At 42.8% G+C, this 18,105-nt stretch overlaps 1 protein-coding gene across 1 annotated transcript in view; it reads right to left on the bottom strand.

The window, feature by feature from the left end:
• Positions 1-949: 949 nt before the first annotated feature.
• Positions 950-18,105, bottom strand: part of LOC143291131 (activin receptor type-1-like) — a 91,029-nt gene continuing 73,873 nt past the window's right edge. The window contains exons 2-9 of the mRNA XM_076600793.1: positions 13,054-13,145; positions 11,732-11,918; positions 10,502-10,716; positions 8,820-8,919; positions 7,069-7,550; positions 5,514-5,646; positions 2,636-2,766; positions 950-1,397 (exon numbers count right to left, since the gene is read on the bottom strand). Of these exons, the coding sequence (XP_076456908.1) occupies positions 1,221-1,397; positions 2,636-2,766; positions 5,514-5,646; positions 7,069-7,550; positions 8,820-8,919; positions 10,502-10,716; positions 11,732-11,918; positions 13,054-13,145 (1,517 nt within the window). The 3' untranslated portion in view covers positions 950-1,220. The remainder of the gene's footprint in view (positions 1,398-2,635; positions 2,767-5,513; positions 5,647-7,068; positions 7,551-8,819; positions 8,920-10,501; positions 10,717-11,731; positions 11,919-13,053; positions 13,146-18,105) is intronic.

Raw genomic sequence — 18,105 nt, forward strand, 5'->3', positions numbered from 1 at the left:
GAACTGAAATAACTCACCACCTATGCATCATAATTACACGTTCATGATAAATTTGAGACACCAAAACAAACAAAAACTACAAAACTTGAAAATCAAAACAACAGGACATTTTAAAACGCATCCTTCACAGTCCTTTTCATTGTCACATTTTGACACTCTCTGCTCTCTGGCACTGGGAGGGGTAAGGAGGAATCATAACAAGACAGGCATCACAAATCTGGAAGATATGTACCCAGCTGAGAGAAGAGTTTTTATTATGACTGTTCAAACCCCAACAATGACAACACTCAGTGATGATAAGAACCACAAAGAACCACAAGGAGCTGCTTCGGACTCCTTGTCAAATTCACCCCCAACAGATGCAGCAGCAGCGAATCCTTCACTGGAACCGCTGGCCTTCAAGTCGGTGTCTGCACACACCTGGGGAATGGTACTTGCTGCAGAAGTCAGGGGAAACGGTCCTTACAATGCCGCTTGTCCTCACATTTGTCTCTTGGTGAATTGGATCCTGTCACACAGGTGTGTCACGTTTCGAGGTTTCACTGTCTGTCTTGTACATCACAATGAGAAAGAACAGCTGGCAAAAACAAAAGTCGATATCTGATACCACAGTCTCCGAGAACACCGCACACCAAGAAGAAAGCGGTCGGTCGGCCGCTGTTTTCACTTTCTTCTGTCTGTCTGTCTGTCCACCTTGCACTCTTGTTCTCATTCTCTCTCTCTCTTTGCATGAACTTGTTTTTTTGTGTGTTTGTTTTTTTTTTTACATCTGCTTCCACGATGCAAACTGATTTGATGAACTGTATACCGCTCACACATAGACTGATTTGATGAACTGTATACCACTCACACATAAAGGATGTAGCCATCTTTGTTTGCCAAACTCCTTTAAAACAAATGTGCAAATAAAATATGAACCTCTCCCCCCAAACCCCCCAAAAAACAACAAATAACAAATAACAAACACACACACACACACACACAAGCACGCACACACATCAAATACATTTACAACTTTACTGGATATGATTTTGTTTGGCTTCATTCTCCAAATGCATATGAACACACACACACACACACACACACACACACACACACACACACACTACACAAAATACATAAATCCCTGCAATGTGTCTGTAATATAAAAACTGTGACAAAAAACAACAACAAAACAAAACAAAAACAAAACAAAAAAAAACCCAAAACAACCAACACTATCAGCAGTTCTTTTCCAAATTTTCAATTTTGAGGCCTCTGTCCTGCGAAGAGTTTGTCAACAGTTCCACGGATTTGAGGACCTGGGACAGTGTCTTTTTCACCCGCAGAATGGGCAGTCGGGCCTTTGGGTTCTGGGCCCAGCACTCCCGCATCACTTTGCTGACCTGGTTCATCACCTGTCCACACACACACACACACACACACACACACACACACACACACACACACAGGCACACACACACACACACACAGGCACACACACACATTTATTTCTTGTTATTATTGTTGTTATTGTTACTGCACATAAACCTTTACTTGTGGTTAAGGTTTTTCATGAGAAACATCAATATAATTCTGATTGTGGTTCTGATTCTCTCTCTCTCACACACACACACACACACACAATCTGACTCTTCCCCTCCCGTCTCCAACCCACCATAACTCCTCCATGTTCCCCAGACCACCACCCCCATCCCCTTTCAGAACCCTCTTCCTCCTCCCCCACTCTGCCCACACACACTCTCCATGTAGTAGGCCTCCTTCGGTCATGGCTGATCATGGACAGAGTATATCCGACCTAATGTCTAACTGGGCTGTCTGCTTGGACCAAGCAGCGTCGCCTGTGACTGTAGAGACCGATGCGAGAGAGACAGTCTCTGTCGCAGCGATCACATGTGTAAGCTGATGCTGGTCTGTCGGCTGCCGTCCCTTTTCTGCGAGCTCGCTGTTCTGCTGCAGCAGCTGACAGTTTGTCCTCAGTCTCCACAGACACAACAACTCTCAGTTTCAGTTTTCAGTTTCAAAAGACAGTCAAAGCCATAGAATGGTCCGCATATAAGCTACACTACATCTGCTCTAAAAAAAAACCCAAAACAATCTTCTTCTTCGTTTGTGGGCTGCTACTCCCAAGTTCACTCATATTTACACGAATGGGCTTTTACCTGTATGACGGTTTTTAATCCCAACATGTAGGCAGCCATACTCCGTTTTCGGGGGTGTGCATGCTGGGTATGTTTTTGTTTCTATAACCCACCCAACGCTGACATGGATTACAGGATCCTTAACGTACGTATTTGATCTTGTGCTTGCGTATATGCATGAAGGGGGTTCAGGCACTAGCAGGTCTGCACATATGTTGACCTGGGAGATTGGAAAAATCTCCACCCTTTACCCAACCAGGTGCCATTACCGAGAAAACAAACTCGGGACCCTCAGATTGAAAGTCCAACGCTTTAACCACTCGGCTATTGCGCCCGTCTAAAAAGACAATGATTTTAAACAGACGCCTGATGTTCGCATGAACCCAACGCAGAGATCAGGGCCTGAGAGCCCAGTACTACCCTAGGTTTGTATAAAACATTAACATAATACAATTCTTTTTTTTTAAAAGCCCTCCAAACAAGCAGGCACTGACCAGGTCTGAGGACCAGCGATTGGGGAGGACAGGGCGGGTCTGCTCCTCCACCACCACCTTCCTCATGTCCTCAAAGCTGGGGTCGCTTGACACGCTCTCGTGGAACGGTGGCTTGTACTCTTCCGCATACTCTGCAAAATGCGCACGTTTTGTACTTTTTAAAAAAATTTTGTTTTTTTAGAGCACAATGATATAGCACTACACACACACACACACACATACATACACAGCGATACACACACACACACACACACAACACAGTGATACACACACACACTCACACACACAATGCCAACACACAGACACACAGACAGACACAGACACACACACACACTCTATCTGTGTCTCTCTGTCTCTCCAAGTGTCTTGAAACACCTGGTGTACAGTGGAAACGCTCTGACCACTTTGCCTGCTGAGATGTCTTCTGGTCTTCGAAGACAAAACAGGATATAAAGGGAAGCAACTCAAGAAGAAATGCCATACTTGCCAGCTTCATGATGGATTGCGTCCCTTTACATGTCTCGCCTCTCAAATGAATGATGCTTTCACAGCACTTCTCAAAAATCAATGTCCTTCACAGTTTGAGGCACAAACCCCACAGCTTTATGAATTATCATGTAAAGTTTATTCGTCTTGCCTGCAACCTCATTACTTCTTTTTTTTTTTTAGACTTTTTTTGTGTGTACAAAATTTTCTTCTTTGCATGTCATTCATAATTTACAAGAAATGGTCAGGTAAAATGAAAATATTGCAAAGAATTTAATTGACTTTTTTGTGTATAGTCTGTTCAATGCATAATTAATCAAGGCAACTGCCTTCATTCTAACCCTTGAGTTCTCCACTAATCAATGCGAGTTCCTCTGTACAAATAAATCAGAAGGAGAAGAAGAAGGCAAAGAATGGGTATCTGCTCTACCTCTTTAGCACTGGGGCCCATCAATATGGTAAAAGGACAAAACAAGACAAAATGAAGCCGTTAAACTAATGACAGTGATGATGGTAAAGACATTTGAAACACTGCAAGACTTTTCTCTGAATTCTTTTCTTTCTGTCCCTTGAAGCTGAAGTCAGTGAGCCTTGCCACCATTTCTCATTAACAATTTGCTTTAAAAATTTAACTGATAAAGTACTGAGTCAGCAAGTTAGTCAGTCATGAGTACCAATCTTAACTCACTCAGTACGGCCAGTCCTCTTTTCTCCTCTACACAGACCCCTCGGATGTCCAGTGGGTGTCTGAATGACCCAACCTTTAGCTTCCGTCGTCAGAATTGTGGTATTCTTTGTCAACATTCACCTCTTCAGTATAAGAACCTTCCACTTGCAATATTTTGATGATGGTAATTGGGATGAAACGCTGTTAACGTCGTCTCTTTTGCCGTTTGTATGGAGAGAGTTAATGAGATTGGAAATGTCTGGTTGCCATATCAGTGGTGCCCCTTTGGTCATAGACTGCAGGACAGAAGGAGAAAAAGAGGAAGAAGAAGTAGAAGAAGCAGAAGCAGATAAAGAAGAAGAAAGAAGAAGAAGAAAGAAGAAGAAGAAGTAGAAGAAGCAGAGCAGATAAAGAAGAAGAAGAAGAAGAAAGAAGAAGAAGAATTAGAAGAATAAGAATTAGAAGTAGAAGAAGCAGATAAAGAAGAAGAAGAATTAAGAGAATAAGAATTAAAAGTATAAGAAGCAGATAAAGAAGAAGAAGAAGAAAGAAGAAGAAGAATTAGAAGAAGAATTAGAAGTAGAAGAAGCAGAAGCAGATAAAGAAGAAGAAGAAGAAAGAAGAAGAAGAAGAATTAGAAGTAGAAGAAGCAGAAGCAGATAAAGAAGAAGAAGAAGAAGAAAGAAGGAGAAGAATTAGAAGTAGAAGAAGAAGAAGAAGAAGAAAGAAGGAGAAGAATTAGAAGGAGAAGAAGAAGAAGAAAGAAGGAGAAGAATTAGAAGTAGAAGAAGAAGAAGAAGAAGAAAGAAGGAGAAGAATTAGAAGGAGAAGAAGCAGATAAAGAAGAAGAAGAAGAAGAAGAAAGAAGGAGAAGAATTAGAAGAAGAAGAAAGAAGAAAAAGAAGAAGAAATGGGACTGGATTGGGAGCATAGATTTAAAAGTCAGTTGTTTTTTTGTTTTTTTTATATTTCCTCAAGAATATGTATGCACTTGGTGGCGAAACATCTGTTGCTAAGAACTTCTGCTGCTGAGAAGCCCGGCAGTGAAAGGGTGAAAACATAACAAACAACATGAAGGAGGGGAAAGCACAGGAACACAGGGAAAGATAGATTGAGAGACAGACAGACGGACAGACAGACAGACAGACAGAGGGAGAGGGATGGGCCTGAGAAAAGAGTCGTGGGGGATTATATTAGGGGGAGATCTAGAGAAACAGACACAGAAAGAAAGAGGTTGGGTGTGTGTGAGTGTTGTCTGTGTGTGTGTGTGTGTGGAGGAGGAATTTTGTTTAATGTCCCGTCACACATATCGGTGATTGAAGACATTTTGTTAAAGCATTTATGAATACATCTGAGTATTATCGATTAGAAGGGGTGGGAGATGTGGATGAATGGAGGGTTGGGAGAAACTGGGCAAATGAGGGTAAAAATGTGGGTGAAATTTGGAAGAAAAAACAACAACAACAACAACAAAACAACTCTAAATACAGTTACAGGAAATTACTTAAAGGACTTCGTAAAAGAGAAGTCGTTAAACTGACAAGCGAAACAACTGATAATGAATGCAAAAGTGTGTGTGTGTGTGTGTGTGTGTGTGTGTGTGTGTCCTCTTTTGCTCTTCCCCAACACACTCACACTCACACACACACACACACACACCCACCACATCCTTCTCCTGCACCTTCCAAAAATGCAACAATTCATTCCCGCCAAACAAGTACTCACCTCCTGTCCGCCTGGCCACTTCCCAGAGAACCAGACCAAAGGCGTACACATCGACACACTTGAAAGAGTCGAAGAACATTGGGTTTAACGACTCTGCAAGCAGCTCTGGTGCCATGTACCGCTTTGTGCCCACCTGAAAGCAGCAGTTTGATCCACAGTTACAAGGACGGTTAACTTAAATGAAAGGTAAAAGATTTAAAAAGTTCCCATAGCCACCCACGGCAGTGATTTCAAATCCACTAAGTCTCAGGCTCAAAATATATGTTGCATGGCCTTGTAAGTGTTTGAACATGCCATTGGGAAGAAGACAGATTAAAAACATGAGGTAAAAAAAAAAAAAGAAAAAAAAAGAAAGAAAAGACAACAGAAAGGAGAAAAATGATGATGGAAGGAACAAAAAAAAAAAAAAAAAAAAAAGGACAAAAAGATTTAAAAACAAAAAACAACAAAAAAAGATACAAAAAAACTTTCCAGGGATGCTGAAACTATCCTGCTCATTTGCAGAACTTTTACGCATCCACTGATTTCTCCTAAAAAAAAAAAAAAAAAAAAAAAAAGTCTCAGGCTCAGCAAAAGAAGGTGGGGCTCTTGTCTCCCCTTTCCACCATCTTAACGTTTCATAAATGAAGTCACCTGTAGCAATATAAACACCTGGGCGGAGTGATGAAAAACGGGAGCAAAGGGTATTTCTCCAGAACACAACACTATGCCGATACCTGGTCTCAAACTCTGATCACTGATGAACACTAGATCAAAGTCCAATGCCTAACCAAGGGACAGAAGTTACTATCATCATCATCATCATCATCGTCATCATCATTGTTGCTTATAACCCAGCCAACCACACAGGTCCAAATATGTATGAATATCTCCACACACTTCTTGTGCCTCTGTCAACTGTACTCATCATGTACTTACCAAAAGGTAGGATATACTTTCCAGATTGAGCTGTTTCATACAATAACATCTTGAATGCAATATGACATATCAATACGTTCATTGTATGAATATGCTATATAGCCTAATGCATTTATGATGAAAGAGAAAAGAGAAAGAGATCTATGGAAAGTAACCCTTTATTGCTTAAACACTAATAACAGTACAAAATAAGCAGATGTCCATGTTCCAGTATGCTGTGTCCCAGCATATGTGAAAAGGGTCAGTGACTAAATATTTTTTTCATTTACCCCAAGATCATACCTCTTTTTCATCACATCTAAGGTGGGGTTTTGTGTGTGTGTGTGTTTTTTTTTCATGGCCTTTTTTTTTTTTTTTTTTTTTACAGATGTAGAAGTATCACCTCAACTACATCTACTCAAACATAGATATAGGTGTGTTAACATCCCTTCCCACACATACACACAGATCTGTACTCACAATCATTCACCCCTGCAACTTCTACTCAATACAACTGCAGACTGGCTCACTCAAATGCTCACTTTTTTTTCTTTTTTTTTTTTTAACACTGCAGACATGTACCACAGTTTGCAAACATTTGACGCAATGAGCTGACCCTCTTAAGTAACAACATCACAAAAAGCTGCCAGCATCTCACCTTTTGATTATGCCCCAAATCCAGCAAATTTTCCTGCTGCTTGTGGATGACCGCCAGACCCAAATCCCCGATGCAGCACGTCATATTACTTTTCACAAGGATGTTCTTGGTCTTGACGTCACGGTGAGCAATCGCCGGCTTCCCCCGGTTTCCGATAATCTCCGTGTGGAGATGGGACAACCCCGCAGCGGCAGAATGCATCAAACTCAGCATCTGTTCACAGTCCAGGGTGTTTTTCTGGAGGTAGTCATACAGCGAGCCCAGACGGTGATAGTGGGTGATCAGCCACAGCTGAGTGCACGAATGCCAGGACGTCATGTCAGACCCGTAGTAGCCAAGGATGTTGTCGTGTCGCAGCAGACACATGTTGAAGATGGCGGTCTCGCGGGACCAGCTGGCTTCGTCGCGTGATGAGAAAATCTTGACTGCCACATCCTCGTCATGGTATCGGCCGCGCCAAACTTCTCCATAGCGCCCCTTGCCTGGAACGAGAGGGCAGGAAGTTATGACTCAGATTAAATGATGAAGTAAAAGCAAGAAAACACTGAATCTAAAACAAAGTTCTGATGAGAAGATTTGTCTCTTCAATATGTTTGAATTTCTAGTGGTGAGCAAAATTGGACCGGTCTCAAACATTTTCTTTCAGCACATGATAATGCTAATGTTGCGGGTGTTTGTTGCTTTTGTTTTACAAAATGCTTGTTTCCTTTATTTAAACTATAGAAAGTTTAGAAAGCGTAGAACACAGTTTGGACTTCAACACATGTAAATATAACTGCATTACTAAATCAAATCCTTTAACAGAGTCAGAACCATCGTCATGCATTACACCACAAGAAAAGCTACAGCTGACTGCATCAGAGTCATGACATGAAGTAACATAACACCCAATACCTGAAAGATGACATGGACAGTCCTATACATTCACTCTTTCTCACATACATATCCATTACTTATTGCTTGTATACTGAGTGTCAATTTGCTTATTCACTTTATTTGTTGGGCAGCTTAATGGCTGATTAGACAGCCGGCTGGTCTGTAAAACTCACTTTTCACTCCCTCTATTTTCTTTCCTTTTTTTTCTTCACATCACGCTAAAAGAAACAAAACCAGTTGCTAACACCCTCCCTAAGAGATCTGAAGAGCTGAAACACCAGCTGGAGAATAACTGCGCCACCAAAGAAAGAAAGAGGATGAGGAAGTTTCAAGTTTCAAGTTTTAATTATCCTTTCACTCCTATTGGAGTATGGAGGATTACTGCAAAATAAAATTTTCATGCCCAGAACAAACATTTCCAAATACACAACAATGTCACATAAAAGTTGAGAAAACACAAATGTCTTTTAACTCTAAAAGTATAACTTGGCAACATTTGCAAATCTAATCATCTTACAGCTAAAATGACTTTTTTGCCTCCTTTGAGCATATTACAAAAATTAAAAACCGATTTTGGAGACAAATATTTTTTAGGAACATATCTGTTTCGTAACTGATCATAATTGGGACATTCCATTATAAACTCATCACCAATCACAGACATGTTACAAACCTTACAAAGCCGTTACTCGCTTGGTATGCCTTTGTGTCTCCCTGTTTCTATTTCCAGCTTATGATTACTACTTCGAAATCTGAAGAAGCTGATAACGTAACTATCAGGCATTTGACTTATAATTATCTATTTTTCTCTACCAAATCCACTTTTGAAATTTCGAAGCACACGTGGAAGGGAACAACAGGCCCTCAGGTCTCACCAATGCACTCCTGAAGATGCACTCTTTTGGCCACGGTCTGCTGAACCAGCTGTGGAAGGCCGCTGCCACTGCCCGAGGTGCAAGAATGTTCCCACAGTTCCTGCAGAGAAACACGGGGAAATCAACATGACAGGCACAAAAACCAGAACAGTTCCTGTAGAGAAACACGGGGAAATCAACATGACAGGCACAAAAACCAGAACAGTTCCTGTAGAGAAACACGGGGAAATCAACATGACACAAAAACCAGAACAGATCCTGTAGAGAAACACGGGGAAATCAACATGACAGGCACAAAAACCAGAACAGATCCTGTAGAGAAACACGGGGAAATCAACATGACAGGCACAAAAACCAGAACAGTTCCTGCAGAGAAACACAGGGAAATCAACATGACAGGCACAAAAACCAGAACAGTTCCTGTAGAGAAACACGGGGAAATCAACATGACAGGCACAAAAACCAGAACAGGCACAAAACCCAGAACAGTTCCTGTAGAGAAACATGGGGAAATCAACATGACAGGCACAAAAACCAGAACAGTTCCTGTAGAGAAACACGGGGAAATCAACATGACAGGCACAAAAACCAGAACAGATCCTGTAGAGAAACACGGGGAAATCAACATGACAAGTACAAAACCCAGAACAGTCCCTGCACAGAAACACGTGTTAATCAACACATCAAAGGAACAAACTTCAGAACAGTTACTGCATATAAGCACAGGTAAATAAACAAAGGGACAAACGTCAGAAATGTTACTGCATATAAACACCAGGGAAATCATCAAATTAAAGGCACAAACACAATGGAACTGTCTGTGTACAGAAACATGGGAAGTTCAACACATCTAAAGCACAAACACTGGAACATAAAAACATACATACATAGAAACATAGGGAAATCAACACATCAAACGAACAAACATTAGAACAGTCACTGCACAAAAACACTGGGGAAAATCAACACATCAAAGGCACAAACATCAGAATAGGCACATAAACATGAGGGAAATCAACAAATCAAAGGCACAAACATTGGAACATGGACCACTGAAGTAATAATGGAATTAGGGAGGAAGGGGGAAGCAAAGCAACAACAACAACAACAAAAAAGAAAAGAAAAAAAGCCATCCATGAGCTATGAGCATTTCACAGGGTCCAGGAAATCTAATGTGTTATATTCCTGGTTTTGCTTGTTCGTTTATCTGCGTTGTTTGTTGTTGTTTTCTGTGTAGAGGGAGACTGAGTGTAATTTCATGTCTCCATCAAAATATTTATGGACAACATTTTTTTAAATTTTATTGTTACTGTTGTTCTGAATACACTCTAGACACAAACATTAACTGCCACCCCACTCTTATTTGCTCACCTGATAAAAATTTTAAAAAACCCCCAAAAAATGGACTAAATCCAACAATTAATATATTCCACAAAACTGATGCCAAAGTCTATAAATGTTACAAAACTGACCCTCGACCCCCTCCTCTTCTTAGAGCCCAACCCCCTCACATCCCAGTGCAATATAAAAAAAAATTCCTTTCTTAAAAATACATGATTATGCACTCCAAAAATAAAGTATATTACAAGAACATGGACTGTTAAGTGTGCCATTCAAACATATAATAGCCCAAGTCAGAAAAAAAAACCTTTACAACACCAAGGGACATAATAAGTACTCACCTGCAGAGTGCTTTCCCCTACTTGCTGGGCACCCCTCAGGACGTCGTCTTCCAGGTAGCGGAGTTCGTTTGCCAGTAGGTTGTCCATACGACGCTTGTGCATGTGTCGACAGACCAAGGAGATGAAGACGATGAGCAGGCCCACGATGACCACAGGGATCACAATGGCCAGGATGATTGGCCACAGCTCCTGCAGCGTGCGGTCTGGGGGAGAATCTGTAGGGGGAAAAAATGTCATGTGAACGTGAGGTGGTGTTCACAAAACTGGTGCGTCTTTTAAACTATAGAAGAGCAACAAGAAGAAGAACAAAAACAAGGACGAGAACTAGGAGAGAATGAACAAAGAACAAGAGCAAGAAGAAGCAAAAGAAGAAGAAGAATGCAGGGCCATGTGTGGTCCAGGGGAGAATCTGGTGGGTAAGTGCAATGCCTGGCAGTGACTACATTTCTGGTGCAGACATCGTCTCTCGAAACGGAAGGAGGCTGACAACGATATACAACTGAGGAATTGTTGACAAAAAAAAGGTGTCTTTTGTAAGTAATGTTAATGATGTTAATAATAATAGTAATAATAATAATAATAATAATAATGATGATGATGATGATGATAATCAATAATGATAATAACAATAACAATAATGCTAATAATGATAATAATACTAATGATGGTGATGATGATGACAATACTAATGGTAATGTAGGGCCATGGGCAGAGAGTCATCCACTTCACGGATGCAGATTTGCTGGTTTGCTCAAAATGCCTGACCAACACTGCAGGTATCTGTATCTCACAGGCCTGTTTGATGATGGATATAGCATGAAAAGAAGCGTGGAGAACAGCGTTGTGTACTTCAAAGACAGAATGGACCTCCACAGCAGGCAGTAGTAGCATCATTTGCATCATCATTTATCATCAGATATATAGAAAACATGTCATGACATTCTGAGGCGTGCACGCGCGCACACACACACACACTAAATAAATAAACATCTTGTCTATGAATTTCCATTAGCACAACTCTGTTAATCTGACTATAAATGGCTTTTGGTTGTACTTTTTGATACTGCACTCTGAGTTAGCACCTTCAGGCATGCAGGACGGCATATCACTCTTATCCCAGTGGTTAATTTTGCCTCTCATACCAGTGGTACCTCTGCCTTCCATAACAGCCTACATTTCCCAGATTTGACTTACCTTTTTTGCGCAGGTGGGGCCGCCAATCTTTATTACCTTCTGTAGGTATCGTTGGCCGCATGTCCTTGTTACAGAGGTTGCCCTGACAGCACTGGATGGAGACCATGATGCGGTTCTCCAGGTTGTCAATCTTGCAGCTCATCTGGGAGGTGTCCTGCTCAAAGCAGCCTCTCCGGTACTTCTCCTCCTCATCGGCGCTGTCTTTGTAGGCCACGGTGAAACACTGGACACAAAGTATCAGTATCAGTATCAGTAGCTCAAGGAGGTGTCACTGCGTTTGGTCAAATCCATATATGGATATACCACATCTGCCAATCAGATGCCTGACCAGCAGCGTAACCCAATACGCTTAGTCAGGCCTTGAGAAAAAAAAAAATAATAAAAAATAAAATAAAGTAAAAAAAAAAAAAAAATAAAAAAAAAAAAGAAAGAAACACAATGTATAACATGTTGTTCCGGATAAATTTATTTCTTATTTTTTAGATTTTTTTTTTTAAGGGGGAATGGGGGTTTGTCTAAAATGACAGTATCTGGATAGACATTAAACAGAAGAATACACATGTTGCTTCCGGTATCGCTGCTTGATACTTTGCAGTGGTGAAGGACAGGCAAGAAACTGTTGATGATTTGTATGGTAGAGTTGATTAGGATGGTGTACAAATGTTTCTGAACTAGTAGCAGTGGTACACATGCTGTATTCTTTGTGTTAAATCTTTGACGATCGCTCTCTGTCTCTCTCTTACACACACACGCACGCACATGCACACAAACACATAAAATAAGTACTCTAGCTCTGATCCCTGTCATCATGACAATGTACACACTGATTTTCACAAACCCTAACCAACCACATAAGAAACAGCCCCTTTGGAATTAAAAAAAACTAAACAAAAAAACATATAACTTTCAAATTTTCCAAGCAAAAGAAAAAATAAAACAGGACTGTTTGAACAGTTTACAAAAGGCAACTTTCTGAACTTGTGCAGCTGCACCCTTTCCACTCACTGAACTGCATTTTTCTTGACATTTGATGAACTGTTTTAACATTTATTGTTTTGGAAAGGCCACGCACAGTCAGAACAGAAGATTTAGAGGCGTTTGATTGGCTAAGAGTGGACCGGGCAAGACGGGTCGTCTTTTCACTGTTAGCCGCGCGAAATTTGGCCAAGCAGAGCAAACCGATAGGCCTAGTTTGCATCAGTTTGACATGGTGCAGTATATGACACACACACACACACACACACACACACACACACACACACACAGAATTTCCCCCATTATTCAACGGTCTGTAAGTTTGAAAAAGGGCAACTGACACTGACAGTCAGAACAGCCAGCTTTGAAAGACTGAGACATACCTTGGAAGTAGTTTCACAGTACACTTCTGGGCAGTCATCGCAGGCACATGTGTAGATCTCAACAGTTTCATTGGGAGACGGCACTGGGTTTCCTGTCACAATCAGAACAGGTTTCCATTGTTCATTGCCAAAGTAAAATAATGGTAATTTTTCAATCTTGACTATTTAAAGTGAAAATGCTGTACTTAAAAAGTACACTGAAGATTCCTGCAATTAAAAAAGAGATTGAGACAAGAGACAGACAGGCACTAAGACAGAGAGGGTGGGTTGATCAAGAGTGCTTGTGTACCTGTGTGCTCACATGAAGAAATGTGGGTATGTGTGTCTGGGAGGTGCATTCACACACTTGCATGTGCACGTGTGTGTGTGTGTGTGTGTGTGTGTGTGTGTGTGTGTCTGTGTGTGTACATGATTATGTATGCATGAGTGATGTGCAGGTTTTGTTTATAAATGTTCATGTGAATACATGTATAACATATGCATGCCTGACTAGGTATGATTGTAGGTACACAAATTATCTCTGGTGTGTGCATACATGTGTGCATGCAGCAATTTGCATGTGTATCTGTGTGTGTCTGCCAGCATGCATGCACCCATGTGAGTGCATTCCACCATGGAAAATTCACAGGGTCAGGACTGTGATCAAATGGATGTCATTTAGTTTACACAGTAATGGTTGACGTGCTCCTCTTCTCTCTCTGCCAGAGCAATTTTTCACAAATGGCATGCTGATGGAGACCATTTAGCTAATAATAGGATCCCTTCATACATTAACATGTGCACGCATACATAAGCAGTCACATGTACGCACACACACACACACACACACACACACACACACACACACACACACACACACACACACACACACAATCTCTCTCTCTCTCTCTGTGTTGTTTCTACCCTTGATAAAATAAGAGCACACACGCATGCACGCACACACACACACACACACACACACACACACACACAATGTCTCCCTTGTGTGTATAAAGCATAAAACAGAAAGGCGTGATTGAAAGTACTGATAGTCTGTTGACAGGTGTTAAATGAGGTGTTAAATCCAGATATTTTGACACACTGCAAAAACTGGCGTTTACTGTGCTCGCAAATGTTGTTTGCTCTTCCCACAGTAAATGCTCCTGCCTTTCAACACTTCAGTGTTGCAGAATTTTGTGTGTGTGCGTGTTTTTCTTTTTTTTTTTTTTTTTTTTCTTTGATATGATGTGTATATATATAAATATATGTGCCTTTCATTGCCATCAAGAATAACTTATGTTCAGCTGTACAATTTAAAAAGCGTAAAAACACTGCATATTCAAAGCGCACAAAACATACATCACATGAACACATGAATATCTGGTGAATCAGATGAACACATGTACATGAACTTACAAAGTAAAAATTTACCGCAGCCACCAATATGGCTGAATGCTTGTCATCTGTATCATAATAAATTTGCTGTGACATCAAACTGGTTTAAACAGTATTTTACTCAAAAAAAATGTAACAAAACAAACACTGTGAAGCTCTTTCTCTGTATACATACAAGTGGTTTTTTGTGTTTTGCTTTTGGTTTGGTTTGGTTTTTTGTGAGGGGTGCAGGGGAGGTGGGGGGGGGGATACTTTTGCCAGTGATGAGCGAGACATCGTACTGGTCAGCTTGACTTTCAGTTCCAATGATGTGTCAAAGCATGCATGTGGACGGATTCATAGCAGCAACACATCTGCCCCATCAACCTGCATATTTTACACCTCATTCTCAAATAATTATGCTCCTGGAGACCAACACATAAACCCGATTAACATACTGGTCAGGACTTATGGTGATTAGTAAGATCTAGTAACTCCTGGTTGAAACTTTATAAGAAGCAGCGTTGAGAGAGAGAGAGAGAGAGAGAGAGAGAGAGAGAGAGACAAACAGACAGACAGACAGACAGAGGCAGAGACTGAGACAGAGAGACTGAGGGGTGAGCATGGTGAGAGAAGAGAGACAGACAGACAGACAGACAGACAGACAGAGACAGAGAGACAGAGGGGTGAGCAGGGTGACGAGGAGGGGAAGAAGTCTCAGTATTACTATACTATTAGTGTCTCAACTTTTTGCGGATCCGTTATAGACCACACCGGCACATAACGGGACGGGGGGAGGGGGGGGGAGACTTCCAAAGAGTACAGTAGGGAGGGTGGGTGAGGGGTGGTGTAGGGTGTAGGGTAGGGATGGGGTGGGGAGGAAGGGAGATCACTTAGTTTCTATTAGCACCTAGGAGTCTGCGGCCCTTTCCCTGTGAAGTGACGCCACTTAAGACCCCGGCGACCCCCTGCCGGCGTTGGGCTCCTGCCCGGGTCCTTGATACGTTCTGCAGACTCTGTGTGTGTGTGTGTGTGTGTGTGTGTGTGTGTGTGTGTGTGTGTGTGTGTGTGTGTGTGTGTGTGTGTGTGTGTGTGTGTGTGTGTGTGTGTGTGTGTGTGACGCTACTGATCTGTGCTGCTTACTGCCTTACTCCTGCTTGCTAGCTGCACTTGATATCAATCCCAGCCCGAAGAATGGCAAAGTTATCATTCCCCATTATCCCATACGGCACACTGCAAGGGAGGGAGAGGGGAGGGAGGAAGGGGGAGGGGGCAGGGGGGGGGGGGGGGGCGTGTGGAGGGGGTAGGAGTGGAAAAGGAAGGGGAGAAGGAAGGTGGATGGGTGAGTGGGTAAACATGTACGGGTGGTGGTGGTAGTGGATGCGGTGGTGGTGGTGGGTGGGGGGGTGGGTGTGTGTGTGTGTGTGTGTGTGTGTGTGTGTGTGTGTGCTGGGGGGGGGAATGTGTGTGTGTTAGGTGGATGAGGGAGTGGAAGAGAAAGGCAAGGAGATGGAGAGAGGCTAAAGGCAAGGAAAGCCTTTGAAGTTAGTGAAGATTGCATGATCTAAATGAGGCAATACAAGAATTTATATATGTATATAAGAACACACGCGCGCGTGCGCACACACAGGCGCGCGATCGCGCGCGCGCGCACACACACACACACACACAAACAAACAATAAAACGGCAGAGTCTTTCGCGCTTGTGAACAAACACTTCATGAAGCATGATAAACATTGAAACAGAGCTCTGGAGGTCGAGAGACAAAGAACTGTAGGGGTGAGAGATGGCGAGATGGAGGTAGAGGGCTAGAGAGAGAGAGAGTGGGGTAAAAGATGGGGAAAGGGGTGGATGTCTGCGAGATGACATGGGGAGAACAGTGGTGGAAATGGGTGTGGCTGATGGAGGGGGGGGGGCCAGGGGGCAGTAGGGGATGGGATGGGGGTAGGGGAGGTGGCAGGATAAGGGAGGTAAGGCAGACGGTTCGAGTATGGGGGAAGGGGAACATTTGGAAACCCTTTCCTGATGATCTGAAAGTTTAAAATTCACTTCAGAGGGTTGGAAGTGAGTGCACGCACACGCTTTCTCGATTAATGGGTCACACACTGATTGTGAACATGGTCTGATAGGGCTCTCTCCCTCTCTCTTTCTCACTCTCTCACACACACACGCGCGCGCGCGCGCGCATACACGCACGCACACACACACACACAGCCCGAAAAATGGAAGGTGTGTGTGTGTGTGTGTGTGTGTGTGTGTGTGTGTGTGAGAGAGAGAGAGAGAGAGAGAGAGAGAGAGAGTTCAGCTGAACGTTGCTTTTTGTCAGAAGATGATGATGGTTGTTATCACAGTTCGATTGTGTTGTTGTTGTTGTTTTGGGGGGGATTTAATCACCATGTGAAATAACGTTAACAAGAAATTCAATCACACGCGAGTTCACACACAGGTCGTTATCAACATCTAACTTCAACCGGCACTTGTCAACCGTACTGCCGGGTGGGATTGAAACTTGACAGGCATTGCAGATCTAAAGGAACCATCCACACTTCTCAGTTGCAGGCAGGCGTAGTCGAAGCTTGGGCAATTATTTCTCTCGTGGACTTTCATCACGCCTTTTGCATCCGGCTCAGCAAACAGCAAACACATAGACTTAGAGAGCTGTGCCTGTGGCCAGGTTGTTTGCCTTTCATTCACCCTCAGCAGTGAAACGTCCAAGAGGGTTTTTTTTTTTTTTTATTATGTAAGTTACAGATCTCTACTTTTCATTCTGTTTGTTCCCAACGCCTTCAAGACGCTGCAAATCTCCAGCCACCTGCCCGGTCATCCCCCCCCCCCCCCCCCCACCCCCCCTATCTCGACCCCCTTGTAAGGGTTTAGCAATCCGAGGTAACAAAACTGTTCGTGGGCACTCTCGCGCTTTGATCCCTCCTAATTCCCCATCCACCACCCACTAGAAACTGCGTTCCCTCAACCACCACCACGTCACCCCATCCCACCCTTCAGACTCTCTCTCTCTCTCTCTCTCTTCTTTCCTTTTCTTTCCTTTTCTCCCCCCGTTCCTGCATCTCACCACCTCTCATCTGATCCCACGTTCTGAGCGTCCATCTCTTCCTTCCTTCACACACGTTAAAGCCCACTCGTGTACATACGAGTGAACGTAACAGTTGCAGCCAACGAACGAAGAAGTTCTAAACTACGTGATGTTACCCTTAATTTCTTCTGACGTCAGCCCTACCCAAACCGTATATTTATGATTACTGTTTCAATCCCAGTCGAAACCAGCTGTCCCTTCTTTCCTTCATTCCTTCCTTCCTTCTTACCTTCACTCTTTCCTTCCTTCATTCTTTCCTTCTTACCTTCATTCTTTCTTTCCTTCCTTCCTTCTTACCTTCCTTCTTTCCCTCCTTACTTTCTTTCACTCCACCCCATCCCAGCCAGCCCCAATGCCCAGGTGACAGTTGTTGTTTTTTTCCTTGTTTACCTTCACCTCCACCCTCCTCCCCTCCCTCCAGACATCACCCACCCACCTTGTCACTCCACAGGACATCGACAACGTTCCCTTTTCCCTTCCATAGACACTCCCCTTCTCCCCCCCCCCCCCCCCCCCGCCCCGCCCCCCACCTCCATCCCACTCTTGACCCCCATCCCATGGAGGATTTCATTCCAATTATTGTTTGTGTGGTTTGGAGGGCTACCCG

The sequence above is a fragment of the Babylonia areolata genome, chromosome 1, assembly GCF_041734735.1.
Source record: "Babylonia areolata isolate BAREFJ2019XMU chromosome 1, ASM4173473v1, whole genome shotgun sequence".
Classification (NCBI taxonomy): Eukaryota; Metazoa; Mollusca; class Gastropoda; order Neogastropoda; family Buccinidae; genus Babylonia; species Babylonia areolata.